The sequence below is a fragment of the Corythoichthys intestinalis genome, chromosome 2, assembly GCF_030265065.1.
Source record: "Corythoichthys intestinalis isolate RoL2023-P3 chromosome 2, ASM3026506v1, whole genome shotgun sequence".
Lineage (NCBI taxonomy): Eukaryota > Metazoa > Chordata > Actinopteri > Syngnathiformes > Syngnathidae > Corythoichthys > Corythoichthys intestinalis.
In genome coordinates, this window is record NC_080396.1 from 56,307,486 (window position 1) to 56,320,900 (window position 13,415).

The 13,415-nt window shown below is 41.7% G+C and overlaps 1 protein-coding gene across 1 annotated transcript; it reads right to left on the reverse strand.

The window, feature by feature from the left end:
* Positions 1-1,916: 1,916 nt before the first annotated feature.
* Positions 1,917-9,299, reverse strand: ptk6b (PTK6 protein tyrosine kinase 6b). The gene is made up of 8 exons (XM_057829499.1): positions 8,935-9,299; positions 8,548-8,666; positions 8,273-8,442; positions 6,968-7,127; positions 6,738-6,899; positions 2,574-2,755; positions 2,222-2,375; positions 1,917-2,137 (listed from the first exon to the last, which is right to left on the reverse strand). The coding sequence occupies exons 1-8, from the start codon at positions 9,279-9,281 to the stop codon at positions 1,941-1,943; spliced, it is 1,491 nt and encodes a 496-aa protein (XP_057685482.1). The 5' UTR covers positions 9,282-9,299; the 3' UTR covers positions 1,917-1,940.
* Positions 9,300-13,415: the final 4,116 nt, after the last annotated feature.

Genomic DNA, 13,415 nt, shown 5'->3' on the forward strand with positions numbered 1-13,415 from the left:
ACAACAGGCATGTCTCTACTTCTTGCATCGCTGGCAAAAAATACATAAATAATGTAAAATAATGTAATGTAATCTAATATGTAGAATTAAGAGGAAAAATGTAACGACTCTTGTGTAGCCCAAAGTAGTGGAGTAAGAGTAGTGTTTTTTCTTCACAAATCTACTCAAGTAAAATTAAAAAATATGGCTTAGTAAAACTACACTTAGAAGTACATTTTTCTCAAAAAGTTACTCAAGTAAATGTAACTGAGTAAATGTAACGCGTGATGACCCACCTCTGGTTAAAATGCGGGATTGATTCAGCCTGCTGGCAGTTGGTTGCGAATGGCAGTGTAGAGCTTTTTCTTTTGTGAAAAAAAATTATCAGAAACCAAATTGTCATAAAATAGGTTTGAAATTGGTGGGTTTGTTTTATGTGTCTGTTTATATTTTGCAAAATGCTGTGGAATAGGTTATGCAGGGACACAGATAAGAGAATTTGTGAATAATGTGCCATGGATATGCATATCATGCATCATGCATTTTCCTTCCCTTTTCTAAATGTTGAGTAGTTTTAGTTTTAAATATATATATATATATATATATATATATATATATATATATATATATATATATACACACATTTTTTTTTCAATTATCTTATTAGTTATTAGGGTACAATTTGTTTCTTTTGTGTTGGAGCTATGCTTAAAAATGTTTCAAATGCTCTATTCCATTATAAAAATAAAAATAAAAACCGAAGAGGCTTGTTATATTGATGTAAACATATCCCAAGTCAGATATTTTGCTTTGACAAAATTACACAATCACTGTAATTATGAGATGCCTTTACATAGTGTTATTAGTCTTACTATAGTAGTGGTAGCTGTACATTCCTCATGTGGCTGTTTCCATGGTAACAGAGATAAGTGTGTTTGCTGTTTGGATGAGTAAACTGTGCTTAATTACATTCAGAGAGTTTCACTGCCGCTGTTGCCCCGGTGATGAGTGTGTGTGTCTGTACATGGTTGCTGGAGTGTGTAAGAGTGTTGAATACACTCGGCCAGGGTGTTGTGCACATAATCATTTAGCATTCACCGAACTGCCTCACAACTGAATCATTAATCGAATATTTAATGTAAGGTAGTTGTCAGATGGAAAAAAAAAATGGCATCAAGGAGCTATAAGATAAAACGTTACCAACAAACTGTGATACAAGTTCAGGTAAATTTCAAGTTAAAATTATTATTCAAATAATTTCAAATATAGTAATGCAAAACAAATACATAAATATAACTTTATTATACTGTATATTTTTAGGAATATCTGTAACAAATATATACAAAATTACTCTACAAGGGACATTTAATAAAGTCAACTGAACTTAAATGGAAATAAAAAGTGAATATAATGATTTGCAAATCCTCTTCAACCTACTAATTTTCAATACATGACAAACACAAGTCATTCAGATGTCCAATCAATTTTGAATGGGAGGGGTGACAGTGATCATTTGTTATCAATGAGTTAGGGGTCAAACTGATAAATGTTTTTGTTTTGTTTTTTCTTCTTCTCTTATGTTGAATTTCATTCTTGGAACATGTTCCCCCCCAAAAGCTAGCATGGTGTGACAAAAGTCTGTGAAATGCTATATACTAGAATGCTATATACTGTGTATTAGTTGGGGGGGGTGTCTTCCATTATATGGTATAAAAGGAGCACCACCAAAACTCTCATATGATTATATGTTCATAGGTTCTTCAATTTGTGAAAAAAATGCATGAGCCCCAAAAAATGTTAGTATTTCTCAATGTAAAATTCCAAGGAATTTAGGGATTTTATTATCTACAGAGAATCTGGAGAAATCATCAATGTGATGATGTGTGAATGTGCAATTGTGCACTGCATAAAAGGATAGGCTACAGCTCATTCAGAAGTGATTTGGAGACGCCTTAATTTTGTCAAGACATTAAGACGTTAGCATCCACCTCATAGATTCTGTACATTTGGTCCTTCAGCTCCCAAAAATTGGGCCGCAGGTTGGGATCAGCGTTCCAGCATTTGCACATTATTTCGTAGAGGAATGGTGGACAAGCGGGAGGCGCCGGCATTCTGTAGCCTTTGCTGACAAGCTCGTCTGCTTCCGGTCCATTCAGACCTGCAGGAATAAAAACGGCCAAAATGCTGGGAAATCCGAGTGCTCAAAACCCAAATCAGTGAGCTCGGATGACCAAAAACTTGCCTGGGTAGGGCTCGTCTCCATAGGTGACCATCTCGTAAAGTAAGACTCCAAAGGACCACACGTCTGACTTGATGGAGAACTGCCTGTGGTTGATGGCCTCTGGGGCGCTCCATTTGCGCGGGATGGCTTTCTGGTACGCAAAGCAGATGGGCTCCTACACTGACAAAAATGCCATGTTTTAGCAATTTATTTTCACAAGCACATCCTAATGTACTCTAACTGTCTCTCCAAAATAGGCACACCATTATGGGTTTTGTTTTTAAACATGAAATAGAATTGTTCCATGCATTCGGTCACATATGGGGCCTTCCCCCTAACAGATTATTTCCAATTAGCATAACGAAGAATGTACCTTGATGACTTGAGTGAGTCCAAAGTCAGCCACCTTGCAGATGAAGTCTTCTCCCACCAGAACATTCCGAGCCGCCAAGTCTCTGTGGATGAAATCGTGCTCTTCCAGGTACGACATCCCATCAGCCACCTGGCCGGCCATGTCCGACAGAGAGGTCATGTCCTGCTGCTTGCCCTCGGGACCTCAACATCAACATGAAGAAAACTATCAGAAAAGTTAAGAATGCTTCGTGATGCCGATGCTATATGCACTGGCATCCGATGAGATATGTGTATGCAGGCCATATTACTAAATGTGAAGGAGCATTACTATTACAATCACAGTAAAAAATAAAATAAGGGATAGACAACATGGTGATCATGGGCATCATAGCGGAGAACATCTTTAAATCACACATTTTGGGTCAATTCATTGAGTAAGGTCCCCTGGATTTTTTAAAATCTAATTTCAGCATGCAGCATGAAATTTGTCATATATTACCAATATGGGAACAGTATGGCATCACAGCGAGATCATTGGGAGGATTAGGCATGAAAGATGGTGGAAGGTATGTGTGTGTTAGTTATACAAACTACCTCGACTTATGAACGTCTCTACAAACGTAATTTTCAGGTTTCGCCACGCCTCAACGGGAAAATATTGCCTCTTTTTAAGAATTAAATTTCAGGTTACGAGAAGCAAAAATACTATGCAGTACTGTAAAAGATACGTAGAGTACTTTCTGCTTTTGTCGCGCCATAAGATTCTGCTGCCCTGTCATAATCTTTCCGGTCAATATTCAGTAATGCGATTCTTCTCTCCTATTGGCCTATTGTTGATGACGTTTCAATTTGGGTGTCGCAGTATGATGTCGTGCAAAGGCGCAACGGTGTTGTTGTTATAGTGGGTTGACATCTTTGCCAAGAGAGCACAAGTCTCCTTGCGTTTTTGTCTCTCGAGGAGTTTTTTTAAGCCAACGCAAGGTTCTCTACATTGGTAGCACATTCGAGCACAGGTGTCCTTTGCTCGTTTTGGTGTCACAAAGAGTGAGCTAGGCAAGGCACCATCTTGAAAGAAAAGGAAGCCATCAATGCAGAAATACCCTTGAAGAGCATGATTATCCTTTAATGCTAGAATAGTCAGTTTCATGATGATGGAGAGACTTCTCTTCTGGATTAAGGAAAAGGAAATTGCTGGAACACAATCACTGAAACTGTAGTCTGCCACAAAGCCAACGTCATTTTCGATCTTGTGAAAGTACAGGACATCGCCTGACTCGAAAAGGAAAATATGTTTTTCGTTTTTCCTTTGCATAATGTTCCATTATATACTTCGTTACAGGTATTATCAGTATATGGAATGATTCAAATGTGTCTGTTGTTTTATTCAGGTTTTACCCTGATTATAACATTTAATGTGGTGTTTCAGTCAAGGGCGTAGGTTTGCATAGGGACGGTAGGGACATAACACTACCAACTTTTCAGGATGCTAAAATTGTCCCCACCAACTTTTAAGCAACCTTATTTGCATTATATAATGAGTTCAGTTATATAGGGAATTTGATTGTCTTCCCATATGTTGTAAGGATAGAATTGACCCTACCATTATTAAGTGAATTATTTTCATTATGTTTATGTTTGTTAATAAAAACCAGACATTTATTCTGGAAGTTTTCAAAATGTTTCTTTAGTAATTTTTGAAAACAAAGGTTTGAATCGAACAGTGTATCACCTGAACCAATGCGCGTAAAAGTTATAATCAGTTGATACGGATTTATTTTGTATTGATCATTTAGCCTATCAATTATTTAGGTTCATATTCATGAGAAATGTGACTCTTTGCCCCGTCTATTTGGACTTATTAATGTTCCGTCCCCAGCAAAAAGTATACATGCAGGATATGCTGTTATATTGTCCCTACCAATGTTGAGACCAAACCTACGCCCTTGGTTTCAGGAGTGCTTGGAATGGATTAGGGCAGGGGTCCCCAACCGCCAGGCCGCGGACCAGTACCGGTCCGTGGTGCAGTTTCTACTGGGTCACACACAAATAATAATTTATCAACGACTGCATTCTGGCCAAATTAACTTTGGCGTGTGCCCCTTAACACACCAATATCCCTGTCTACTCTAGATGTAATACTACAGGATAGAATGTCGTCATAGAAATCCATCGATTGGACTGCTAGCAGTACATCTTGTTTTGTATATCTATGTGCACTTGTCCTCAATAATGATGTACGACGTAGGGCGGGCGCATCACATTTGTTCCCGGAAATAATTAGCCCCCACACTAGAATAACTAAAAAACAGATATCTATGGACAGATTTTTTACGGGGAAAAGGGAACCTGACGAGCAGGAAGATGAGGCTAAAACCTCGGAGAAAACAAAATCTATGCTACTTACCAATCACTAAAGACCCACGAACTGCGAAGGAGTGGATTCGTGACCCGTATGTGAATAAACCGAGTGATTCGAGCATGTCTGTGCAACAGGGATATCAGCTTGTAGAGATCGCAAATCAGGGCGACCTTAAACGTACATTCGAGACAACAACTCTACTGAGGTTCTGGATTATAGTCATTTTGGAATATACTGACATCGCTAGGAGAGCACTGAAAACTGTGCTACAATTTCCAACATCGTATCTTTGTGAAGCGAGCTTCTCACTCTCCCATCTCGGGACCATCTCGTCTCAACGAAACAAGCTCATGCCTCGCACTGATTCAGCGGGTGAGTTGTATTTTTCCTGCACTTAACACAACAGGGCTAAAAACAAATGTTATTTTATGTTTGCTGTATTTTCCTGCCGCACATTGCCCGTGTTCTGACAAATTTGGCATGCGCGTAACGTTAGAAAATGGCCGCGAATGCAGCGATTCCAAAGTACACAGTACAAACTTTCTTCAAAGAGGAATATTAACTTACATTTGCCATGTTAGTTGCACAAAACAATTGCACGTAGCTCTCTCACTTAACGACTTCGCCGTGTCGTTAAGCATTAATTTACGCCATTTTCATGTTGCACATGTATGTTTATGATGTAAATAGTTTTTTAGCACCGTTGGATAACATTGAGAGTCCTACTGAATATACCGCCACAAAAGCTTTGGGAGCAAAATTTTATAAGGGTGCAAAATTTGACAGAACACCGGTCCGTGAAAAAAAGACCCAAATCACACTGGTCCGTGGTGCAAAAAAGGTTGGGGACCCCTGGATTAGAGCATTTACATGGAAAATACGTCTCTATTTACGGAATTTCCAGGTTACGAGACTACTTTCAGAACCAGTTAATGCTGTAAGAAGAGGTACCACTGTATTCATGTCTCTATATAATTTCAGTTCATCAAACGCACAGGTGTCAAACTCAAGGCCCAGGGACTAGATCCGCACTGCCAAATCATTTTGTGTGGCCCGCAAAAGAAGACCAATGCGCATCATTCATTGTTCTTGCTTGTATACCAAAATTGCCCAAAGGACTGCTCTTTTTATGACCCCTTTTGCACCCAAAGAATGAGTGTGCTAGTTCAGTGCTGGTGCTCATGCTTTCTTGGTCTGTTTTGCGTGTTTTACAAACACCAGTTGGCTTTCCATGTGCAAAGGATCCAAATTGGGGCCACGTCATGCATCAATAGAATATGTTAATACATAAACCATACCGGCGGCGTCAAATCTGCCGGAAATGCAAAGGAAGAAGAAAAAACGAATGAGGAAGCCCACAAGAATGACGGAGAAGTTCATCGTGTGCGTCCAGCTGATTAGCCAGTGTTTTTTATTGTTACATCAAAATGAAAGAATAACTCTTCCATTCTGTTTAAGAGTTGGATTAGGTATGAATTTACGCGACTTTACCTGCACAATAACCCCACCTCACGCCCCTGTGATGTCGATGAACCCACCTCCTGCCCACTGACGTAATTAGCCCTTTGCTGGCTCTCCTCTGGCCCAGCAATGAGTTGGTGCCTGCCCTTGCTTGGGTGATCAAAACAGAAAGAACCGGTGCTTACTGAAGCGCGAGCACTGAACGAGCACCAGATCTAGCTCGGTGGACAAGGGGCCTTTGAGATGTTGAAGTTTAGAACTAAACTCTGTTGGATTAAAAACAAAGCCTCTTCAACAAATAAAAAATGTCTATTTTCCCCAATTTGGACTTTGCAAATTTATTCAACAAGAAACAATATTTACTTCTGAGCAGGTCTAGCAGGCTTCCTTTCTCCATCAACTCTGTGATGATGTAATACGGCACAGAGGCAGTGCACACAGCAAACAGCGAGATGAGGTGCCGGTGACGCATACGCTTGAGGATCTGCACTTCCCTCTGGAACTCTGAGTGGTCCAGCTCCGAGTCTGAAAACAAGCAGAAAGCAGTGGTCACAACGCAGAGCTGCATGCCGACCCTCATGGACCTTAAATACCGCTCTTGATGATCTTGATGGCCACGCGAATGCGCGACTTCCAGTATCCTCGGTAGACATCTGCAAAATAGCCGCTTCCCAACTTGTCCTCCAAGGTGAATTCCTCTTTGGGCAATTCCCACTGATCATCTGGGAACTGGGCTTCTGATGGCGGTTGTTTCTGAGGATTGACACAGACGAACCACGGCAGACGCATTTGACAGAGCACACAGACACGCACCCACATGCATACTATGTGCAAGTTAAAGGAGTCACTGCACAATGTTAAATATATAAAACAAAAAAATGCTATTTATAAAATGTCTCTATGGGTGCTATTTCGTAACTAAAAAATTAGACTGTTCTATTAATATTTTTTCTCAATCAAGTAATTTTATGTAATTTGAAAAGAGCAGGGGTGCTCATGTCTTTTTGCTTCAAGATCTACTTTTCAATGAGACAGCCTCCTGTGATCTTCCTTTTTGGGAGGTTGGGGCGTGGTAGAAAGCTTAGCAACAATATAGGCCTATGTTGTGAGCTACTGATTTTACGACCATGTCAAAATGGTCTTACACCTTATGTTGATATACAGTATGTTGCATAACCACATACTGAAACTATGGGTCTTGATTTTTATTTCTATTTTTATTAATGCTGCAATCTACTCACAGTGGTATTGCGATCGACTAGTAGATCGCGATTGACGTAACAGACACCCCTGGATTAGAGTATATCACTAAACACTTCACTGTTTACAATATGTAATAACCAGTCAAAGACCAACAAAATTTTAGGGATACTGTATAAACATAGAATATATAAAGTTAAACCGTGTCAGTCTGCGTTTTAAGAAATAATTTGTACTTTTGTTTCTATAAAGCACATAAAATTAAAATTAAATAAAAAAAAAACACTAAAACACCATCATTTTGATAATCAGCATTGCATTACAATATGTACATTTATTTTTACACTGCACTTAGTCTGTTCTGAATGAATGTTTCATAAAATTGTTTTGATCAGTTCACATAAAAATACACACATCCCTGATAATATGATAATACACTTTTTTTTTTGTTTTGTTTTTAAGTACAATTACTTGTACAATAATGGGTGTGTGGCTGTGCTCATGATGAAACACATTCCAAATTGATTAAAAGGGGAGTGCACACACAGCAGCCACCATTTTAAGTGGGTCTTGTTAAACACGATTAAAGTGTAGATGTTCGAGGAAGTTTAAAAATACACTACAGCTTCTTCTGAAAGTGATGATGGATGGATGTTGATTAACATTGTGTACACATGAGTTTCAGCAGGAAGTCATACCGGCCTGCAAGGTTCACCCAGTGTGTCTTCGTTGCTGACACGGAGGCGGTTGTTGCAGTAGTGCGCCACCAATTGGTTCAAAGTCGTAAACTGCTGCATCCCGTCTAGGTCGAAGAGACCGTCAACGGTTTGGGTGATTTTGAAGTGTTTTACTCGACAGCTGGAACGCACTGTGGACGGTCACAGAGACATACACACAGGCAGAAAGATAGGTTTCCATTAGAGACAACATGGCCACTGTCTGTTTAGCCATGCTCGGTGTAAATCAGTCTTGCCTGAGAGGACATATCCCACATGGTTCTCACTGGATCGGATAAGGAATGCTCCTGGTCCATTTCCCGGTGCCATGAGATGGCTTTGGGCTTCTAAGCGGTTCATAGTCCCGAAGTTCCATCTGGCACACAATGATATAAGCTGTACACAGCAGGGTCGGTCTTAGAGAAAAATCTGCAACCCAACAGATTTTACCACCCCCCGGGGTCACAAATTGTGGCGGGTAGCAAATATTTTTCAAAAGATATGGAAGTCTCATGTGGACAAAGTCACAATGGGACAACAGAGAGTCAAAACAAAGTAGCGCTGGAAAAATAATGATCATCATGTCTATATTGAGAAGCCCGAAATAAGATTGTGGTATAACTGTTGTTGTATTGTAAACTCACGGTTCCACCTGCACACTCATGTCAGATTTCTTCAGGTAGTTTCCGGGCACAACGCCACTGTCAAGCGGGTGTCCGACCTCGTCCAGCCTTTCTACAGTCCACCAGTCCTCGCTGCGACTTTGGACCTTGAACAGGTCCCCCTTCTGGAACGTCAACTCATTTGAGTTCCGGCTATTGAAGTCCCACATGGCTTCATACATGCTTCCTCTTTCCTTCTGGTCAGCCGGCGGCTCTGGTGTAGGTGGTGGCTTCGGTTTAGACACTGTCTTGCCATCCACCTCTGCCTTTTTGTCCCCGTAGAGCCTCTGCCACAGAGCTGGGCAAGCACTGCGCAAACATTTGTCCATTCTTGCCCGTAAAAGAAGAAATACACTAGTTCACTGCACCTGTTGGACCGGTAGTGACGCCGCTGGAATTCTAGGAATGTCGCTCAGGGACTTCATCAACACAGCATAGGCGTGCAGTTCTGCAATAAAGTTTTTTGACGCCACAGGAAACAATAGCTCAATGATACACAGTGAGGGGAAAAAATGATGCATTGTGGTAGAAAGAACACAATTGAGACTGGCACAAAAACAAAAGGGTACATAACGCAATTTTCCAGGGACAAAATTGGCCATCATGGGACAGAATATAGTCATGAAATATCGGCTATACCATTGGACACGGTCAAAAAATAGAGGACAATAAAAGGATCTAAGGGAAAATGATAGGACATGATAAGAAGCAATAGGCAACATGGGACAAGATTGAAACTAGCAGAGGTGGTTTTGGGTAGAAGCCAGCAGGGACCAGTGACCCTGCAATATTTCACCCGAACCCCCACAGTGACCACTCCACTCAGGAAAAAACATACAGAATTGAATAACATGCCAGTAATGCACCAATATGCTGGATGCAAACTTGCTCTTCTTTTATCGGAAAGAATGCATGCTGCATCTCTCTCTGTCCAGTTGGATTCGTTATTGCAACACGCCATCCTTAGACCGGCATGAACGGATGAAGTGGTCGGTCTTCATTTGATGAAGAACGTGTATTATTCTGCATGAGCAAAATTTCCCAGTCACGAGGTATACAAGGCAAAGGAACGAATACGTTTGTCACCAAGGAATCTAAGGGTAAGCATGACTATTGCAATAACTGTGATAGACATACTGACCTAATGTAAATCCAATGCTAACATAGGCAAACAAATATGTATTAGCTATATAATTCTTTTTCCATACCGCTTATCCTCACAATGATCGTGGGTGTGCTGGATTCTACCTCAGCTGAATCTGGGCAGGAGGTGGAGTACACCCTGAACTGGTTGCCAGCCAGGCGCACACCAGGAGACAACCAACCATTCAAGCGCACACAGTTGCATCATAACTAACATTAATTGCCTGCTGCTCTTCTTCTTACAAAATGAGACATTCCTAAAGGGGCAGCACCGTTTTGTCACAATTGTATGACTCAGATATTAATGAAATGGGACGTCAACCGTATCAATTCAGCAAGATTGAAATAGAGAATATACAGGTTAAGAAGCAAAGAACCTCCAGCATTAGAGAATTTGTACAGTTCATTTAATTATGTGTTTTTCAAGCTTGATGGGCTTCACAAAATATCTGTTGCTATCTCCGTGAGTACTGCATCTTGAGAGCTGAGGTTTTATACATTAAAACTGGTGAAAATTTACTTCGGATGCACAATGAATGATAATAGACTAAGCAACTTACATAGGTTTACGGAGGCTTTGAAACTTGAGACTTTCGTTGATCAGTTTGCCAAAATTTACCAAAACCTCAGAATACAGTTGAACTTAATACCCTTAAAAGGAAAATAGACTTTGCATGGAAAAACTTTACAATAGTTTGATGATAGTGTTAATCATTAATGTTTTTTTCTTATTTTAGTCTGTCATAATTTTGTCATCTTGAATGGAACTCCGATTACTTATTATTGTGGCAGTATAATTATTACTGATTGAATCCAAATCACTATAGTTTAGCTTCATGTTTCACTGAATTTACATTGCAGGTAAATGTCAGTGGACTTGATGTGATGAAACCAGGTTTTAATGTCTGTGAGAAAAATGTTGTTTTATTCCTATTACCAGATCAATCTGGCGGTTCATTAGGTTTTTTTAGGTTAGGTGTTTCTGAAGACCATACAAAAAAAAATCATATGATCACACTTAATTCTGTAAAATTTAATTAAATATAAATTCTACATATATAAACAAAGGTTAAGAAAGTGGCTCTGCCTGACATCCAATGTGGGGTTCTTACATGATTTTAAAAGTCATATTTAATGTTTTTTAAGAAATTTTAAGACCTTGAAAATATAATCTAAGACCACGCATGTCGCAATAATTTCAGATGAAGAAGAAAAACTAATTTTATTTCACTGTAAAAACAGAACTGCTGCCACATTATGTGCGGTTTTGACCCCCATTGTCCCAATGAAAAAGTTTTATGGCAAACTTCACACTGGGCACTGTTGTTATTTTCACCAGGGGCCAACCACCTCTTAAATAAACCATTTTCCATCCACTTTTGATCAAATTTACTGTGCACTTTCCGATCTCTGCATATTCACGCTCACCTCTACAAACGCGAATAATTAGGAAACAACGTTATGGCGACAACTCTTGTCTAGTCGCTGGTGTACGCAGAGGTTGCGGAGGTTACAAACTCCCCAGTAAGGAAAGTAGCAAATGGCTGTCCTAAAAGTCAGTCCAAGTCGCTAGATGGTGTCATCACCAAATTTGCACAAATGGTCATTTGCACGTAATTGTAATGGACGCTGTTGGAGAGAGGAATAACGTTGTGGGAGAAGCAAAAAGTAAAAAAAAAAAAAAAAAAAAAAAAAAAAAAAAAAAAAAAAACAACAACAGCAAAAGTTGCTAGATTTGTCGCTAGTCGCTTTTGATTAAAAAAAGTCACCAAGAAGCTTGTAGTAGTGTTGTTGTAGGGCCGTCATGGCTGACACACCTCTACAACATCGCGTGGACATCGGGGACAGTGCCTCTGGATTGGCAGACCGGGGTGGTGGTCCCCCTTTTTAAAAAGGGGGACCGGAGGGTGTGTTCCAATTATAGAGGGATCACGCTCCTCAGCCTCCTCGGTAAAGTCTATTCAGGGGTGCTAGAGAGGAGGCTCCGTCGGGAAGTCAAATCTCGGATTCAGGAGGAGCAGAGTGGTTTTCGTCCCGGCCGTGGAACAGTGGACCAGCTCTACACCCTCGGCAGGGTCCTCGAGGGTGCATGGGAGTTCGCCCAACCAGTCTACATGTGTTTTGTGGATTTGGAGAAGGCGTTCGACCGTCTGCCTAGGGGAGTCCTGTGGAGGGTGCTCCGGGAGTACGGGTACCGAGCCCCTTGGTATGGGCTGTTCGGTGCCTGTACGACCGGTGTCAGAGTCTGGTCCGCATTGCCGGCAGTAAGTCGAATTCGTTCCCGGTGAGGATTGGACTCCGCCAAGGTTGCCCTTTGTCACCGATTCTGTTCATAATTTTTATGGACAGAATTTCTAGGCGCAGCGAAGCATTGAGGGTGTCCGGTTTGGTGGCCTCAGCATTGCATCTCTGCTTTTGGCAGATGATGTGGTGCTGTTGGCATCATCAAGCCGTGACCTCCAACTCTCACTGGGGCGGTTTGCAGCCGAGTGTGAAGCGGTTGGGATGAAGATCAGCACCTCCAAATCTGAGACCATGGTCCTCAGCCGGAAAAGGGTGGCATGCCCTCTCTGGGTCGGGGATGATATCCTGCCCCAAGTGGAGGAGTTCAAGTATCTTGGGGTCTTGTTCACAAGTGAGGGTAGGAGGGAGCGGGAGATTGATAGGCGGATCGGAGCAGCGTCTGCAGTGATGCGGACTCTGCACCGGTCCGTTGTGGTGAAGAAGGATCTGAGCCAAAAGGTAAAGCTCTCGATTTACCGGTCGATCTACATTCCTACCCTCACCTATGGTCACGAGCTGTGGGTCGTGACCGAAAGAACAAGATCCCGGATACAAGCGGCCGAAATGAGTTTCCTCCGCAGGGTGTCCGGGCTCTCCCTTAGAGATCGGGTGAGAAGCTCGGTCATCCGGGAGGGGCTTGGTGTCGAGCCGCTACTCCTCCGCGTTGAGAGGAGCCAGTTGAGGTGGCTCGGGCATCTGGTTCGGATGCCTCCTGGACGCCTCCTTGGAGAGGTGTTCCGGGCATGTCCCACCGGCGGGAGGCCCCGGGGTCGACCCAGGACACGCTGGAGATACTATGTCGCTCGGCTGGCCTGGGAACACCTTGGAATCCCGCCGGAGGAGCTGGCTGAAGTGGCTGGGGAGAGGGAAGTCTGGGCTTCCCTGCTGAAGTTGCTGCCCCCAAGACCCGACCCCGGAATAAGCGGAAGATAATGGATGGATGGATGGACCAAGAAGCTTTGGAAAGTCGCCAGATTTAGCAAGAAAGTCGCCAAATTGGCATCACTGCGTCCCGTATAATATATATTATTCCCAAA